The sequence below is a fragment of the Ostrea edulis genome, chromosome 5, assembly GCF_947568905.1.
Source record: "Ostrea edulis chromosome 5, xbOstEdul1.1, whole genome shotgun sequence".
Taxonomy (NCBI): Eukaryota; Metazoa; Mollusca; class Bivalvia; order Ostreida; family Ostreidae; genus Ostrea; species Ostrea edulis.
Window position 1 is genome coordinate 85,510,097 of NC_079168.1, and position 20,278 is coordinate 85,530,374.

The following is a 20,278-nucleotide window of genomic DNA, read 5'->3' on the forward strand; positions in this document are numbered from 1 at the left end:
AATCTTGTTCTCAAGAACCACTGGGCCAGAAAAGCTGAAATTTATAGATAAGCTTTATTAGATAGTGCAGATTCTAAATTGATGAAATCATGGCCCCCGGGGGTTAGATGGGGCCACAATAGGGGATCAAAGTTTTACATAAAAATATATAGGAAAAATCTTTAAAAATCTTCTTCTCAAGAACCATTGAGCCAGAAAAGCTGAGATTTATATCAAAGCTTTCTGATATAGTGCAGATTCTAAATTGTTAAAATCCTGGCCCCCGGGGGTCGGATGAGGCCACAATAGGGGATCAAAGTTTTACATACAAATATATAGGAAAAATCTTCTCAAGAACCACTGAGCCAGAAAAGCTGATATTTACATGAAAGCTTTCTGACATAGTACAGATTCAAATTTGTTCAAATCATGGCCCCTGGGGGTCTGATGGGGCCACAAGGGGGGTATCAAAGTTTTACATACAAATATATAGGAAAAATCTTTAAAAATCTTCTTCTCAAGAACCATTGGGCCAAAGAAGTTCACATTTACATGAAAGCTTTCTGACATAGTGTAGATTCAAGTTTGCAAAAACCATGGCCTCCAGGGGTAGGTTGGGGCCATAATAGGGACTACGGTTTTACATGCAAATATATATGGGAAGTCTTCTGATATGGACCAAGGTGACTCAGGTGAGCGATGTGGCCCATGGGCCTCTTGTTTAAATAACCCATAGTTTACAGACCGAGCTGAACCGATTGTTTGAGATGTTTTATATATTTTTTTAGATAACCCATAGTTTACAGACTGAGCTTAACCGATTGTTTGAGATGTTTTGTACCAGAAATCCATACTTCCAGGTCAATGGAGGAAAGGTCTCCATTGTTGCCCATTCTCTAGGTACTGGATTTCATCAGATATATTTATAGAGCTTTCATTTAAAGTTAATTGTTAAACTTTGTCCTCTCAAATGCAAGAGTTAATTAACAAAAAAGGATTGTATTTGGTCCATTTGAATTCATTACATGTTGACCTCAAAATTGAAGAAAAATAGAAATTTTTAATTAGGCCAAAAACATTAATTACTTGGTTCTCAGGCCAGTTTTGTCAAAAATAAGTGAGGGAGGGAGGCCTTATTTTTTCAGTTTTACCTCATGAAAAAAGGACGAGGGATTATTTTTTATGGCCCCGAGATCGAAGATCGGGGGCATATTGTTTTTTTCCTGTCTGTCATTCTGTCTGAAACTTTAACCTTGCTAATAACTTTTGAACAGTAAGTGATAGCTCTTTGATATTTCACACGAGCATTCCTTGTGACAAGATCTTTCCGTGGGTATCAACATTTTTGACCCTGTGACCTTGACCTTGGAGTTTGACTTACTTTTGAGAACTTTAACCTTGCTAATAACTTTTGAACAGTAAATGATAGCGCTTTGATATTTCACATGAGTATTCCTTATGACAAGACCTTTCCGTGGGTACCAACGTGTTTTACCCTGTGACCTTGACCTTGGAGTTTGATCTACTTTTTGAAAATTTTAACCTTGCTTATAACTTTTGAACTGTAAGTGGTGGAGCTTTGATATTTCACATGAGTGTTCCTTGTGACAAAACCTTTCCGTTGGTACTAAACCTTTTGACCTTGACATTTGACCTACTTTTAAATTTTTTTTTACATTGGTCATAACTTCTAAATGGTAAATATTAGAGCTTTCATATTGTACATGAGCATTTCTTGTGACAAGATCTTTCTACTGGTACTTGTGACCTTGGCCATCTTCGGAATTGGCCATTATCAGGGGCATTTGTGTTTCACAAACACATCTTGTTTTATTTTATTTCAAAACTCCCATTTTTTAACCCAGTGCTCAATAATCATTGAACAAAGAAATCAAGAACATTATTTCCTTCTCTTCTTTTTTCTCTTGCTTTTTCTACATTCTTTCTTCTGTGTGGCACCTGGTGATTAGCCCTACAGCTTTCACAAGTGGGATCAGCCCCTTCAATTTGCTCAACTGTGTCATTTGCACAGTAAAAGCATATTGGAAGGAATATACCAGCACTAAAACAGGGTTTTGACACAATCTGAGCAAACTAGTATATGTAGTAACCAGTGAATCGGATATAACGCATTATAATTTTTGTACACGTGTAAGTTGACAGATGAAAACAATAAAATTGTTTTTATATATGTGTGCATAATTGCTGAAAGCCTAAGTCGTCTTTGTGTTTAAGGCGTAAATCATGTAATATTATCAAAACATCCCATTCAGATTTCAGCGTTTCTACTTTCGTTTTGATATGATACTCAATTTTGCCGAGTTTGTTCCGTTTATTCCAGCACATACCGTCCTTTATCGTCATTTGGGCGAGGTGCATTATCGATTATCTCTAGAAGTTGATTGTAAACCCCAAAACGTTCTCCAAAAATCGACCGTCATTGAATTTTAGACAAAATGTCGTGGCAAAGACAAATACACAGGCTAGATAGGGGGGGCCGCCATTAATACTCAAACCAAACTGTATGTAAGGTGAAATTTGATTGCACGTGTCTGTATCATCCAGACGTTTGTCAAACATTTTACTGACGGGAGTATCTAAAATGCGGTTGGAGTTTCCGGATTTTTTTAGCACCCTACGAGCGCATGAGAGAAATTTTATTTTATCCATTTAATGATAAAAATGGGTGATGCGCATTGTTAAAAGATATGCGGGCGGACCTGAGAACCAAATAATAATTCTGCTGAAATTGCACGTCGGTTAGAATTAATGCTTTGGTATCTATAAACAGCATGCAAAAGTCTCAATGGTAACAAAGTATTTAGCATTTGATTGATTGAGAATGTGCAATTTTTATGTTGATTTTTTTCTTAGCAAAAGTAATTCTTTGGCAACATAGCAATACTTGCATTATAATTCCTGAAATTAACAAATACAATGTATTTTGTTAATGTGTTTGAAACAATAATTAACATTTTAATATTTCAATGAAAGTGAACTGTTTTTAATTTATTTTCAAATTGAAAGTACACTTGATACAATGTTACAAAATTATTCGTGTTACTTTTACAGGTGCTGTAATTTCTGATGACATCATAACTGGTTGTTTTTCTAGGTGCTGTAATTTCTGATGACATCATAACTGGTTGTTTTTTTAGGTGCTGTAATTTCTTATGACAATATAACTGGTTGTTTTTCTAGGTGCTGTAATTTCTGATGACATCATAACTGGTTGTTTTTTTTAGGTGCTGTAATTTCTTATGACATCATAACTGGTTGGAATCCCATACAGCTATATGATGAGTTTGTCAATACGGTCATCGTAAGTTCTGCATTGTGTATATTCATCGTACATGTATTTTTTTTAAACCACTAACCCATTTACTTCTACGTATTGAGGATACTGAAATACAAATATTATATGATTTATGAGATACTGCAAATAACTTTTTATTCACAAGAACAATATTTGTGCGTAATTTTGCGAGACTATTCATTCACGAAAATTTAGTTCTCGTGAATAAGCTAGAAGACTTAAGCAATGAATAATGATTCACGAAAGTTTTGTCTCATAAATAAACACGTCATTGTATCACTCGCAAAATAAAGGTGATCTACAGTACCAGATAAATAAGGTGTTCATAAAACTGTTTGAGATGTAAATTATTTGTTGATTTTTTTGTTTATTGTTTATAGGAGGAGGAACAGCAAGACTCTGATTCAAGTGAAATCAAGAAAGAAATCCACGAGGCTAAGGAAAAGTATGTTACTGTAGAATACTAACACAATCTATAGTGAGGTCAAACTTCCTTGTTTTTTAAAAAAAAAGTAAGCATATTTATGGAGGTTTTGTGGTTGATGATTCATCTATAATTCTTTATTGTTCAGATTCTCTTGTTTGTAGAGGATTTAGATCCATACCATTTAAATGATGAAATGTATACCTTTTAAAAATGAATGATTTTTCAGGTTAAAACAAATCAATTTTCTTTACAAATTATGTATTTTGGTCATAATTTGTCTGTTTTTGAGTTCAGCAATGGTAATTTATGGAGTTTGCAATTTTCTTATCACATATGTAAAAGACGTTTTGTGCAGATTAAAATACAAATATGTTTTTAAAACAGAGCCACAGCTGTTGAATCGATTCTGAAAGATGTTCAAGAAAAACACAGGAAAAAATGTGGACCAACATTGTCTTTCACAGTAAGAATTATATTTTTCGAGAATTCAGTCTATTATTGATTTTTAGGTCACGTGGGTCTCTAAGGTGATCTACTGCAAACTGTCTGGAGATGATTTTATTCATTGTGCATTTACAGTAAAACATGGTTACATCAAACACCCCTATAATAAATTCACACTTACAGTAAAACATGGTTACAGTGAACACACTTATAATGAATTCACACTTACAGTAAAACATGGTTACAGTGAACACACTTATAATGAATTCACACTTACAGTAAAACATGGTTACATCAAACACTCCTATACTGAATTCACACTTACAGTAAAACATGGTTAAATCAAACACTCGTATAATGAATTCACGCTTACAGCCAAGTATAGTTTTAAAACATGAACTTATTAGATATAACAAATTACGTATATAATGAATCAAAATTGTTTGTCCCCCAGCACTTTGCTATAAGTTTATTTTACTGTACACAGTTTCAATTTCTTTTTAAAACTGTAATCTCTGAAAATGTTCTTACTCATGGATATTTTGTGCCAAATTGATGTCTCTGTGAGTTAGGGACTAATTTGTAATTTGGAGCCAAGTTTCTTATTTTAGGAGTGGATAGGAATTAGTTTCTATAATAACACACTAGATTTTAGGAGTGGATAGGAATTAGTTTCTATAATAACACTAGATTTTAGGAGTGGATAGGAATTAGTTTCTATAATAACACATTAGATTTTAGTGTTAAGTTCCTTCTATTTGACATTATTGGCCGTTGTGGTTCATCGCTGTATATAAGTTCGTTTTGGTTATTAGTTGTATCCGCAGGAAGCGGAATTGGAACTCTTTGGTGCGAAGGAGATTCTGATATTGGCGGGCTGCGAGTAGATAGCTCTGGACAGTAACCCATCACGTTTTGGTGAGTTATATCAACTTTCATGGTAGCAGACCCACGGAAAAGCCGAAAGGAAAATGGCAAGTAATAGTTTTAAGAATCCGCCATCATTCGACCCGAAATTAATGACGTATGAAACGTGGAAAAATGAAATTGAAGTTTGGAAACTGGTAACAGATCTTGATGCTAATAAGCACACCCTTGCCGTTTCTTTGTCGTTGAAAGGAAATGCAAGAGATGTCGCCATGGAAATCACGGCCGCCGATCTTGCAAAAGAAACGGGAATGGAAACATTGATAGCAAGTTTGGATAAAGTTTTCAAACGAGATGATAAAGATAAGGCATATGAAGCTTACAAAAACTTTGACTCATATCACAAACCTGATGAAATGTCTATGTCAGATTATATAATGGAGTTTGACAAACGTTACAACAAAGCTAAGAAATATGAGATGACACTGCCTGATGCTGTGTTAGCGTTTAAATTGTTAGACAATGCTGGACTATCAACTAAGGACAAACAGTTGGCTCTTACGGCATCAAGTGATCTTAAATATGCCGCCATGAAATCTGCCCTGCAACGCATATTTGGAGAAAGTCCCAGTGCTTGTGCCACTGACACACCGAGCATTACCATCAAACAAGAACCAGTGTCTTATACACAGCAAAGGTGCTTCAACAGTAAACCCGACACTAAACTAACAGGCACCATCCCCATAAACAAATTTGGTAAAAGAACCAAGTGTGCTGTTTGTCAAAGTGTTTTCCACTGGGCGAAAGACTGTCCTGATAAAACCAGTTCAGCAAAAATCACTGAAAGTGAGTCAGATATCATTGAAAACTGCAATGTAACACTTTTCACGAAAGAGCAACCTTCAGCTAATGAAATCTTCGTACTAGAATCTGCAGGATCTGCGATTATAGACACAGCATGTACAAGAACCGTGTGCGGAGAGAAATGGTTTGAACACTTTGTAAAGGTAGCAAATGATAATGACATTCAAACTTTCCCTAGTAACCGGGCCTTCAAGTTTGGAGATGGAAAAGTTGTCAACTCATTTTGTAGAGCAATCATTCCTGCTGAATTTGGAAAAACACTGTGCAAAATAGAGATAGAAGTGGTAAAAGCTGACATTCCCCTTTTGCTGAGTAAATCTTCGCTTAAGAAAGCAGGTACTGTCTTGGACTTAAAAAACGATAAAGTTACAATGTTTGGCAGCCCAGTATGCTTAGAATGCACGTCAAGTGGTCATTATTGTGTAAATATTCTCAAAGCCAATGACAAAACTTGTGAAAATGAACTTGAGGAAGTACTTGAGTTTACTGAAATGACACAAAAGGAGAAGATGAAAGCTCTTGACAAGCTACACAAGCAATTCGGACATGCGTCTGTTGATCGTCTGAGCAAACTTTTGATAAATGCAGGAACAAGTGATCAAGAAACTATTGAGCTATTGCGTTCAGTGTGCGAAAAATGTGAAATCTGTATTGTCAATAAGAAACCAGTACCGAGACCAGCTGTAGGACTGCCATTAGCTACTCAATTTAATGAAACTGTAGCCGTTGATTTACATTAACTTGAACATGGCATTTATTACCTCCACATTATCGATGAGTTTACTAGATTCAGTGCAGGAAGCATTATGAGGTCAAAGCGTTCTTCTGAGTTTGTAAAAAAGTTCTTAGAATCATGGATTGCAGTTCATGGAGCCCCCAAGAGACTGTATAGCGATAATGGTGGGGAATTTAACAATAATGAAGTGCGTGATATGGCTGAAAATTTTGATATAGAAGTAAAAATGACAGCAGGATATAGCCCATGGAGCAATGGTTTACTTGAACGGCATAACCAAACACTCACTGAAATTTTGATGAAGATTAAAGCAGATAACCGATGTGACTGGGAAACTGCATTAAACTGGGCTTTAATGGCCAAGAATGCTTTGGACAATGTTCATGGATACAGTTCATATCAGTTGGTTTATGGCAGAAACCCTAATCTTCCGAGTGTACTAACAAGCAAACCTCCTGCGTTAGAGGGGACAACAATGAGTGCTGTTGTTGGACGACATATTGAGGCATTACACTCTGCTCGTTCTGCTTTCACTAAGAGTGAGTGCTCAGAAAGGATCAAGAGAGCTTTCAGAAAACAAACACGCCCAAGTGGTATACGATATCATACAGGAGACAAGGTATACTACAAGAGGAATGAAAGTAATGAATGGAAAGGCCCTGGGGTGGTTATTGGTCAAGATGGAGCTGTTATTTTTATTAGACATGGAGGAATATTAGTTAGAGTTCATCAATGTAGACTGAAAAAGACGTCGCAAATGGAAGATAAAATTGTCAAAGTTACCAATAATAACAAGTTAGCGGCGAATACAAATACAAGTACATGTAGTGAAAAAGACCCTACTTACATATATGATAGTGATTCAGAGACTGAACAGATAGACAATAGGGACAATGATAATGAAAATATCAACGAAGAGGCAACTGGAAATGATGAGCCTGAAAGGTTTAAACTTAAGGACATTAAAGTAGGATATCATAATGTGGAAAATGGAGAACATTGTGTTGCTAAGGTTACTGGTCGTGCAGGAAAATTGACAGGTAATAACAAGCACTGGTTTAACCTGGAATATATGGAACCAGAAAGTCTAAAAGGAGCAGAAATTTCAGTTGATTTGAGCAAAGTTGAACAGCTTGAAAACATAAATGACAATTCAAAATCAGATCATGATAATGATACTGCCTTAGTATTGGAGAATATTTCCTTCAAGGATGCAAAAATGAAAGATCTTGAGTCATGGAAGAGAAATGGTGTATATGTTGAACATAAAAACATTGGGCAGAAATGTATTTCGACAAGATGGATATGTAATCTTAAGGACACACCTGATGGTTCAATACACAAGGCAAGATTGGTGGCTCGAGGATTTGAGGAAATTGACAAAGAAAATCTGCTGAAAGATTCACCAACATATGGTTCAGACTCTCTCAGACTTGTGCTAGCAGTCTTGGCTCAGAGACGATGGCAAACACATACAATGGACATAAAAACTGCATTTTTACAAGGGGCTGAGATAGAAAGAGAAATTTTTGTAAAGCCACCTCCTGAGGCTAATTGTAAAGACGTTGTTTGGAAGCTTCGTAAATGTGTGTATGGTTTGTCAGATGCCTCCCTTAGCTGGTACAATAGAGTAAAAGAAGTACTTGAACAATGTAATGTACATGTATCAAAGGTTGACCCAGCTGTATTCTTTTGGAGAAATAAAACTGGATTAGTAGATGGGGTGCTTGCTTGTCACGTGGAGGACTTTTTATGGGGTGGAACTCTAGAATTTGAGAGGGAAGTAATAAACAAAATTCGTTCAGCTTTTTATGTTGGAAGAGAGGAACAAGAAAAAAATGGTTCATTTCCGTTTGTTGGAATCGAAATTTCAAAGTGTGGAAAGAACATCATCTTACAACAAAAGTCGTATCAAAACAACATGCAGTCAATACCTATTGAGAAATGTAGACAAGCTGATAAGTCAGCACCAATTAATAGTATTGAGAAGGAACAACTTGAGTCAAAAATAGGACAAATATTGTGGATGGCAAGACAATCTCGTCCAGATGTAATATTTGAAGCATCATATCTAGCTTCTAGTTTAAAAACTGCAACTGTACAAACACTGATTGATGCTAACAAAGTAATCAAAAACTTAAAGTCAGAAAATGTGTCACTTAAATTTCAATATTTAGGACCAAATGACAATGTAAAACTTTTGATGTTCAGTGACTCGTCTCTGGGAAATTTGCCTGATGGTGGGACCCAAGGAGGTCACTTTATAGCACTTGTTGGCGAAAATGGTATTATTTCACCACTCACATGGACATCAAAAAGAACAAGAAGAATAGTGTGTAGTACTTTAGCGGCAGAAACACTTGCAATGGTAGATGGAATTGATAATGCAATTTATCTGGCATCTTTATACACTGAACTTATGACCGAAAAAGCAAATCCGATCAGCCTACAATTTATTTGCATCACTGACTTTCATTCTTTATTAGATGCTATTATGTCCACCAAACAAACAAATGAAAAACGATTGAGGCTTGAAATAAGTGGCATCAAGGAACTGATAAACAACTGCCAAATTGTGGCCGTCAAATGGATTGAAACAAAAAGCCAACTTGCAGATTGCTTAACTAAAAAGGGAGCCTCACCCTTGAACCTGCTTAAAGCACTAGAGACAGGTGCTTGGCGGGATCAGTGCTTGAAAATGTAAACAGAGAAAAAGGAACCGTGTAGATATGTACAGTATATTTTGAATGACACTATTTTACTTTAAAAAGAAAGAAGGGGAATTTGTTAAGTTCCTTCTATTTGACATTATTGGCCGTTTTGGTTCATCGCTGTATATGAGTTCGTTTTGGTTATTAGTTGTATCCGCAGGAAGCGGAATTGGAACTCTTTGGTGCGAAGGAGATTCTGATATTGGCGGGCTGCGAGTAGATAGCTCTGGACAGTAACCCATCACGTTTTGGTGAGTTATATCAACTTTCATTTAGGAGTGGATAGGAATTAGTTTCTATAATAACACATTAGATTTTAGGAGTGGATAGGAATTAGTTTCTATAATAACACACTAGATTTTAGGAGTGGATAGGAATTAGTTTTTATAATAACACACTAGATTTTAGAAGTGGATAGGAATTAGTTTCTATGATAACACATTAGATTTTAGGAGTGGATAGGAATTAGTTTTTATGATAACACACTAGATTTTAGGAGTGGATAGGAATTAGTTTCTATAATAACACATTAGATTTTAGGAGTGGATAGGAATTAGTTTCTATAATAACACATTAGATTTTAGGAGTGGATAGGAATTAGTTTCTATAATAACACACTAGATTTTAGGAGTGGATAGGAATTAGTTTTTATAATAACACACTAGATTTTAGGAGTGGATAGGAATTATTTTTAGCCGAGTTGCAACGAAGTTGAACTCAGCTATTGGTTTGGTGATGCGGGCAGGCGGGCGGGCGGTTGGGCATCAACAATTGGTTTCCGGATGATAACTCAAAAAGTTTACAATCTAATCAAATGAAACTTTGATATATTGTTGGGTACCAGGTAAGGAAGATCCCTCTTGATTTTGGAGAAAATAGATCAAAGGTCAAGGTCACAGTAACCGAAAATAGAATGAAAATTTCAGAAAAATTTGGTTTCCGGATGATAAATCCGAAAGTTTAAATCTGAATCAAATGAAACTTTGATATATTGTTGGGTACCAGGTAAGGAAGACCCCTATTAATGTTGGAGAGAAAAAGGTCAAAGGTCAAGGTCACAGTGACCGAATATAGAATGAAAATTTCAGAAATATTTGGTTTCCGGATGATAACTCAGACAGTTTAAATCCGAATCAAATGATATTTTAAGATATTGTTGTGTACCAGGTAAGGAAGACTCCTATTGATTTTGGAGAAAATCGGTCAAAGGTCTAGGTCACAGTGACCGAAATAGATTTAAAATTCCAAATAATTTTGGTTTCCAGAGGATAACTCAGAAAGTTCAAATCCGAATCAAATGATACTTTAAGATATTGTTGTGTACCAGGTAAGTAAGACCCCTGTTCATTTTGGAGAAAATAGGTCAAAGGTCAAGGTCACAGTGACCGAAAATATAGTTAAAATTCCAACAAAAAAATTGGTTTCCTGAGGATAACTCGAAAATTTTTAATTTGAATCAAATGAAACTTTGATATATTTTTGGATACCAGCAAAGCAAGGCCCCTATTGATTTTGGAGAAAAAAGGTCAAAGTTACAGTGACCGAATATAGATTGAAAGCTTCAGACAAATATGGTTTCTGGACAGTAACTCGAAAAGTTTAAAACTAAAATTAGTTCTTCACAATTATAAATATGCCACATCATTCCTGGTTTTACAATGTATCCCATGCAACTCGGCTCATGCACCCCTGGGTGCATATACTGATTTTTTATAATAACACCCTAGATTTTAGGAGTGGATTAATTGAACACTCCGGTGGTAGCCCATATATAACTATATCAGGTGCCCACTCTTGGCCCATTGACCTTTTAGCTGAATAGAGGACACATACTGAGTTTACTATATTTATTAGAGTAACCAGACATATTTCATAAACATGATACAATTAGAACTAAATGGAAATAGTACACACAGGGTGAAATGGCAGCTACAGCCACATGTTACATGTACAAGAATAAAAAATTGTAGGTCTAGAGGGATATCCGGAGTACTGACCATAGGTATTAGGGCAAACTGGTGGCCTCGTGTGAGCACGAGAGCTGACGTCCCAGACTGCGACATCAAGGGACTTGAAAGGGGCCCATCCGATTTGCTTTACCCTGTTCCACCAAATTGCCCCCCGGTGAGTTATATTAGTACCTCCCCCTGGTATTCCGGAACTGGGGTCTCCCCTTCCAGTTAAGGAGGTGGAGAGGATGCCAAGATTGCAGTCCTGTGTGCCCCAATTAACTTAAATCAAAACTTTTTCACGTGAGCCACTGTACACATTAGTCCCTCTGTCTTTGTATGACTGATGGACAGGGAACAACAGGCCAGATCGGACGGACACTTTCCTGTATTATATCCCCAGACCTGCCTTGATTAAGTAACAATGGGACATGAATAAGGAAGGAGAAAGGAAAAAATGTGACCTGTCTGTTTTTAGGCGAAAACGGAAGAGATAGGTATTGGGCTGTTTGGTTAAGTCGCACTTAGTTATGTGTTATACGAATAAGTCATAAAACAAATGTGACATCATAAAGCCACCAAGGCGATAAAACAAAGTAATATACGCAAAGAACTTTGGTAAATTAAGCTGGATTATTTGACATTGAATTCAAATAATCTTCATTATCTTCTCCTTTCAAGTTTCTATACTAACACTCTAGATTTTAGGAGTGGATAGGAATTATTTTCTCCTTTCATCCTTCACAGACTCTCAGAATAAGCTATTTGAAGAATAAACAGAAGGACTAGCAATTCTTACAAAACTTTTGTTAAATCTTCCTTGTGCAGTGTAGATTTAATTTTTTTTAAATTTTCGAACTATCTCCTTATGGGCCACAGTGGGGATGCAAAATTTAAAAGAAATTTGTACAGGAAATATTTTGAAAACCACAATTCTGTAATTTTATGGTGTATAAATGACTGTACAGTCATTCAGGGGTTTCATTTTTTGGTTTCGAAAATTTATGATGAATCTCACTCAAAATGATTGTTTACATGTATACAAAAACTTTCTTCCACACACAAACTCAAATGACCATACAAATACTATTTAAATTTTTGGTGACTTTGATATAATCTTACATTTATAATAAACTGATTACTACAGTAGATACATTTTCTTTCTGTCAGCCAATAGTTTGGATCGATTTCTCCCTGTCAACCAATAGTTTGGATTTCTTTCTGTCAGCCAATCTTTTCTATCCATTTCTTTCTGTCAACCAATCGTTTAGACCAATTTCTTTCTGTCAGCCAATCGTTTGGATTGTTTTCTTTCTGTCATCCAATTGTTTGGATCAATTTATTTTCTGCCAGCTAATAGTTTGGATCGTTTTCTTTTTGTCAACTGATAGTTAAATTTTACCCACGTACAATGTAAAGTTGCAAAGATATGAGCAATATAGAATGACTGTATTGTTATTTATACACTGAATTTGTCAAAATAATGTTAAAGCATTCTCATGTAAAGTAAATTATAAGATTAAAGCATATTCAAACTACAGTGTATTGGACACATTGGGCAAGGGTAAGGCAACAAAGAGGATGTATGGTTAATCATAGAGGCATGTAAAGAAAAAAATTCTTTTTAAAATCTTTGATGAAGAAGAACAAGGTATCACAAACAGTATAGGCCTAGTGTAAATTCTATTTACATCCCATATTGTTTAAAATACCGTGTAATTGTCCTTAGAGCTAGACAGTCTGAAACAAAAGAGTTGCTATGTGAGTTTGTACAGATTGTAACAGGGTGAACTGTTTGCAGTCCTTAGTTACTAACTGGATTCTTTTAACAGCTATACTTTGTGAATTTGATAAGACCAGGGAACATTGAGTGGCAAGAAATGAAATATACTAAAGCCCATGGGTATGAACCCACTATACAGTATATTAGAATCCTGTTAATAGAAAGTACTCATACCTTATACACAGTTACTTTTGTAGATAGGGGATTCTGTCTGTATGATGTTGAGTATTACACTGATTTTGTACATTCCTTTTCAGATAGAAAACATGTTCTGCCTTGGTTCTCCGCTAGCTGTGTTCCTGGCACTTAGGGGGTTCAGGCCTCAAGGAAAAGGGACCCTAGATCACATAATGCCTCCCAGTCTCTGTAAACGCCTCTTCAACATATACCACCCCTATGACCCTGTTGTAAGGAAATTCCTTCTTTTTTTAAAAATTGTTTGTACAGATTTTTCATGAAAATGCATATAAAAGAGTTTGGAATTATTCTTCATGTCTCGATCTATACTGTTTTGTGATATATATGTAGATATATTTACATGTCTTTGACATCTTTACAAATTGTAAGGGTAGACATTTCTTCATGAACATGCTGCAGTTTGCAAACAATGCATGTATGAATTCAGAACTACATGTATACTTGATAAATATTGCACCTCTATTTTAACGGCTGGGAATTCCAACAGAAATGAAAGTAGAATATGTAAATATAAGAAATAAATTTCATTTTTGAACGTACATGAAGGTATGAACTTTTCATGAAATATTAACATGCTTCATGAAGTATGTAAGTGAGAGGCTTTGCAGTTCATATCCTCATATAGTTTCAAAAATTAAATTTCTTAAATGGCTCAAATGTATGTGCATTGCATTCTATTTGAACCAAACTTCATACTAATATGAGAAGGTGTATGCAGAGTTCAGGTTTAAATTACCAATGTGACAATACATGTGTCAGTATTTCAGACAATTTAAGATTAAGATTGACTGGCAAGATAAGCATTCATGACTGTCATTTGTTACAGTCATTTAATGTCACAATGAAAGGGGCAGATATGATTTAGCACACAAATTCATAAAAACATTGGATTAATGAAATTTAGAATAAAAATAAAAATTCAGCACGGACAACCTTGAAAATATTGCTTGACATTGTAGTTTTTGAAGAGAATTTCAATCCACTTCGCAATTACATGTATCATAACAAATACAATGTGCATCAGACAAATTACATGTATCATAACAAATACAATGTGCATCAGGCAAATTACATGTATCATAACAAATACAATGTGTATCAGATATGCGGGGGTGGCATTATAACGGGGGGGGGGGGGGGGGGGGGGGGGGGGGGGGGGGGGGGGGGGGGCAATATAGTGGGGGATCACTGTACATGTATCATAAGAAATACAATGAGTATCGGGTGATATTTTCTGAAATGGATTGATGATCATTAAATATTTATGATAAATTGGAAGACATTTATTTATTTGAATATCATAACTGTCCTAAAAAATGATTTTATAGCACTTTGTCAAAAAAAAAATTACCTGAGGTTTTTAAAGAGATCCTCACTTCAGTCATTTTTGTGCATTTTTGTAGATAATTTGCAATTCCATTTACCAATTAATCTCTGTTGTTTTGACTCCATACAATTGATGGATATATATTTTGTAATGACATTCCATGTTCTACCTTTTTTCGCTTGTTTTTTTTTTTTTCATTGTATAATAATGTGTTGTTGGACACCTCCATTATCAACCTCAACTTTTTTTATTACTGGTATCTCTCATCATCTATTACAGTATAGTGTCCTTCCACTCAGCTCAGTCGGTTAGAACATCAGATTTTGTTCTCTAGGCCATAAGTTTGAATCTCACACCAGTTTTACTGTTTGAAGATCTAGTAAGCTTGTATGTATTTTTGGGATAGATGTCGCAAATTTTGAAAACCATGGTTATATTTTGCTGCTTTTTTCATTTGTTTAAAAATCTTAATGTCTCCCCTATTCATTGCAAACTATTTATGAATTAATTTAAAGTTAGCACACAAAAGGGGGGGTCTTGTCAAAAACTTTGGGTTGATTTTTTTGTTGTGAAGTGACATATGATGCATGCTTAATTACACCTGTACTCTTCATTGTGACATCAAAGACATTGACAGATGATAATCAAGAATGCGGTATATTTCCAATCTTCCCAATTAATGCTCCATAGTTGTAAGCTACAAGCTCTTAAATATATGATTTAAGCCCATATTTTCAGATATGATACTCAAAATTTCATTTTAGAGGTGTCTCATCTGTGAATTTGTGGACATATTTTTTCGTAGGCTTACCGACTTGAACCACTCATTCTGAAGCATTATGCCACCATCATGCCTCTACCAATTCACCGATTCGACAGCAAACAGAAAGAAGCTTATAATGAAATGAAAACCAAAGCTTATGCTGCCTTCAAGCCCTCAGCATCAGTAGACAAAATAACAGACAAAGGTGACCCAGTAGATGGGAATGATAACATCGATTCTGCTCTTCATAATAGCCGAGACTCCTCTCCTGCTCATAACCAGGGGTTTTCTGTCTGTGGGTATCTATGGTGATGGTGTTATCCATTTATTTTCACATTTTTATTTGGTGATGGTTGCATGTACATTACTGTAGAAGTGGTTATTTACACTGGGGGTCAAGTACGCATTTTTCCACCTCCAACATTATGTGGGGGGGATATATGGTTACTAAATATAATATATATTATATCAAATATTTATAACTATACGTTGGGGGAATTTATGCACTTATTACGTGACCATGTAATTAGTGTAAATTTCCCCCACGCGTAAATAACCGCTTTTACTGTACATAATTTTATGTTAATACATAAGATATTTGATTTTCTTTTGATGATCAAGTACTGCATTGGAGAATATATCTCATTGGTAATATATCTCATTGGTAATATATCTCATTGGTAATATTTATCGTGTTGAGATAACAAAGACTTTGAGAAATCCTGAATTTCACAATTGCTACTCTGCCTCTCTCCTTCTCAAGGGAGCCAGGATTTGATTGACTGTTTTAGGTTTAAACCAAACCATGTTTTACATAAATAAAGGATTTGTTATGACCATTCACCTGTTCTTAAGTATAAAATTTGTGTATAATTAAAGAATGAGTTATTTCTGCTAATTTTATACAATATAAAGGAAGTTGAGACAATTTACATTGAGTTTATTCAGGTGACCTATTGCAATTGGTTGTTGTGCGTTAACAATTGAACATTTTTTAACTTCTTGATAACTACCAGTCCAATTCTTTTCATATTTGGCATGAAGCATCTTTGGGACAAGGGGGACATAAATTATAAATTTCAGAACTCCAGCACCCCTGGGGCCCTTGGGGCGGGGCAAAAACTGCCCAAAATTGACCAATTTTCAAAAATCTTCTTCTTACAACTGCACACGTGTAAGAAAAACTAAATGCATAGTGATGTAGAGCAGGAAGGCCTCTATCAAAATTGTAACTTTCATGATCCCCGGGGTAGGGGTTCTGACCCCCAGGGTGGGGCCAAACTTGGTATATAGTGTTTATGTGTAAAACACTTAAATAACATCTTCTTTAGTGTTATTGATACTAAATTGAAACTAAATGGATATTCAGAAAAAACAGGTAGTCCTTTTCCAAAATTATAAATTGATGATCCCAGGGGTAGGGGTTTTGGTATCAGGGTGGGGCCAAAATGGTCAGTTATTAAATGTGTGAATAATGCACATTTTTAACTTCTTCTTGATAACTGCTATACCAATTCTTTTCAAATTTGGTATGAAGCATCTGTGGGACAAGGGGGAAGTAAATTTTAAATTTCATGATTCTTGCACCCCCTGGGGCCTTGGGGGCGGGGCAAAAACTTCCCAAAATTGACCAATTTTCAAAAATCTTCTCTGCAACCACACATGTGTAAAAAAAAACAAAAACAAAAAAAACAACAACAACTAAATGCCTAGTGATGTAGAGCAGGAAGGCCTCCACCAAAATTGTATATTTCATGATCCCCGGGGTAGGGGTTTTGACCTCAGAGTGGGGCCAAACTTACTATATAGTGTTTATGTGTAAAACACTTAAATAACATCTTCTTTAGTGTTATTGGTACTAGATTGAAACTAAATGGATTTTTAGAAAGAACAGGTAGTCCTTTACCAAACTTGTAAATTTCATGATTCCCGGGGTAGAGGTTCTGACCCCAATGTGGGGCCAAAGTTACTATATAATGTTTAAGTGTATAACACTTAGATAACATCTTCTTTTGTGTTATTGATACTAAATTGAAAGTAAATGGATATTCAGAAAGAGGATGTAGTCCTTTTTTGATGATCCCCGGGGTAGGGGTTCTGACCCCAGGGTGGGGCCAAACGTAGTACATGTATACAGTATTTATCTGTAAGTTTTCTGATACTGTATAAAATCTAAATGCATACTTAGGAATAGCAGAAAAGGATGTACAAAAAATGGTTATTTTACACATCTTGTTTTATACTGTTGCTGAACATTAGAATTTAGCTTAGATATTCAAAACAGTAAAAAAAAATTCGAGATTTCATAGCCCTTTGGAGTAGTGATACTTTTTCACAAGTACTCAGGTGACCGATAAGGCCTGTGGGAGTAGTGATACTTTTTCACAAGTACTCAGGTGACCGATAAGGCCTGTGGGAGTAGTGATACTTTTTCACAAGTACTCAGGTGACCGATAAGGCCTGTGGGCCTCTTGTTTATAAATGGCTTCTTTTCTTTTTTTTACAATTTAATTTATTAAAATGCATGTGATGTAATTTGATGAATGATTCTAAAGAAAATATGAATTCCGTATGCTACTGAGCAATATTGCCATTGCAACAAAATAGAAATCAGAGTAGCCGAACACACTATGAGGTCATGTGACACGATTTAATGGCAACTTTAGTTTACAAAACATAAAGAATGTTGATAAAGTCAACGAAAAAAATCAAAATTGCATTTTACAAGTGCTATTAAATTATTAGATTACCGCTTATAGAATCTCTTATGCATGTAAAAATGTGAAAGGTAAAAGAAAATTTTCCACAAGTTGATACAACTGTGATCATGTGCTGTTAGAAAACATCATGACCCTGAATGACTCTATACAGTACTTGATTTGCAGTCTCCCTCCATTTCTACTATACATACGAGGGTTGTCCCAAAAAGTGGTAGACAATGTTATTACTCATTTATGATTTTTACAAAGAAATATTAATTTTCTCTTGTTATTTAAAAGCATCATTTTGTGGGGTTTTTTTTTGTACAATTGAGTTTCATTGTTATATTTTTTTTCATAATGACAGTAGACCACAAATTAAAAAAAACATACGTTCATAGCTGTCAGCACACAAATTTCATTTTCATCCCTTACATGATGTTCTTTAACTTCAGGATTTCGCAGTCGTTATTTTCTCTTTTTTGGCCTTCCCATCTTTGGTTCAGATGTCATTCCCTGTACAAATCTCTTGTGCTATTTAAACATTAATGCCCCACTAACATTCTGGTGATCTGATGTGCTATCCATCGTGTTTTGTTTGAGTGGGGGTCAAACCATGGCCAGCATATTCTATGATTTCTCGTGTGCCAAGAATGCCATTGACGTCGTCATATTGCGCAAATTTCATTACAGGTACGTTTAAAAATGACATCACTTCTCTGCCGTTTATGAGGTCCTGCGATTGTAAAACCAGTATATTAAATAATGCGGAAAACATCACAGATTCCATTGATGTAAATTTGAATGCGATATATCTAATTTGAAATTATTTGCTTTCATCTAATTGGGTGGTACAAAGAAAATATCTACTTATTTTTGTACATGTGCCAACAATGCAGATGGATAGCTTTTTATTCAGTAACATCTCATTCATCTCTTTTATTACTTATTTTAAATTTTACATATTAGTTTAGAATAAGTTAAAGAGTTTTTTCATGTAAAAAATTGTTTAAAGGATTTGATGCGTATTTAAAAAAAATTATCAACATTGTCTACGACTTTTTGGGACAACACTCGTTAGTACATTCCTGTCCAAATATTTGCACATGTATATAACCAGCTGTAATTTAGCATCAGGTCAAGTAGTAATTTTTTATTTTTTTTATGGAAATGTTTATGATATCCAGCAATGCTAAATTTTAAATGAATAATTGCAGTTAAATGGTTGAAAGGAAAAGAATCTGATGATATGTCAGCTGAGCTGAAGATGCTTGAAAAGATGGAGAAAGATGTTCAGGAAATTGAAAAGCACATCAAAGAACGCAAAGATGTCCTGCAGGAAATTGACCACACAGGTAATCATATAATAAAATCCTGTAGCTACACGCAAAAATTAGTATATTCACCTCACCCTTCAGGTTTTGGGAATATTGTTCATCATATTGACCTCAAACATGCCAGTAATTGCATGTGTGCCCTTGCACCAAAACTGTTTTGTTGACATCATCGGTCTTCCTTGGTAGTATGCAATGCATGACATCATATTGCACATCATTGTCAAAAGAGGCTCAACATATCACATACAACCAATATTTTTGTGACAATACACAAACCACATAAAAGGATAGTTTTGTTTTGAATTATTCATTTTTGGCCGAGTTGCACAACGCTTATAAAATGGTGAATGGTGGGTGGGCAGAGCTTGTAAAATGGTGGATGGGAAGAGCTTATAAAATGGTGAATGGTGGATGGGCAGAGCTTATAAAATGGTGAATGGTGGGTGGGCAGAGCTTATAAAATGGTGGATGGGCAGATGTCCCTGCAGTGGGTTACCTACTTTGTGTTAACGAACTCTCACGCCTCTAACTTGATGTTCCTCAAACTTTGTACAATTGTTATGGATACATTGAGATATGCATGTGTCTTTATGAAAGTGATCAGACATTTTCTGAAAAATAATGCATGTAGTTGAAATTTATGAATTTTAGCTCACCTGATCTGAATTTCTGATCACCCATTGTCAGGTCTGTCGTCCATCTGTCTGTCCGCCAGTCTGTAAACTTTCACATTTTCGACTTCTTCTCCAGAACCACTGGGCCAATTTTAACCAAACTTGGCAAGGGGATTCTAGTTTGTTCAAATGAAGGGTCATGCCCCTTTCCAAGGGGAGATAAAAGCAAGATAGTGAAAATACATTAACAATTTTTAAAAATCT

At 35.3% G+C, this 20,278-nt stretch overlaps 1 protein-coding gene across 2 annotated transcripts in view; it reads left to right on the forward strand.

The window, feature by feature from the left end:
* The window catches only part of LOC125650139 (phospholipase DDHD1-like), a 46,642-nt gene that overhangs the window by 13,626 nt on the left and 12,738 nt on the right, over nucleotides 1–20,278 (forward strand). Inside the window, exons 7-13 of one of the 2 annotated variants that reach the window (XM_056166590.1) lie at nucleotides 768–879; nucleotides 3,225–3,301; nucleotides 3,676–3,740; nucleotides 4,107–4,185; nucleotides 13,334–13,483; nucleotides 15,407–15,659; nucleotides 19,281–19,418. In XM_056166590.1, the coding sequence (XP_056022565.1) occupies nucleotides 768–879; nucleotides 3,225–3,301; nucleotides 3,676–3,740; nucleotides 4,107–4,185; nucleotides 13,334–13,483; nucleotides 15,407–15,659; nucleotides 19,281–19,418 (874 nt within the window). The remainder of the gene's footprint in view (nucleotides 1–767; nucleotides 880–3,224; nucleotides 3,302–3,675; nucleotides 3,741–4,106; nucleotides 4,186–13,333; nucleotides 13,484–15,406; nucleotides 15,660–19,280; nucleotides 19,419–20,278) is intronic. The other variant, XM_056166591.1, reaches the window with a different exon arrangement.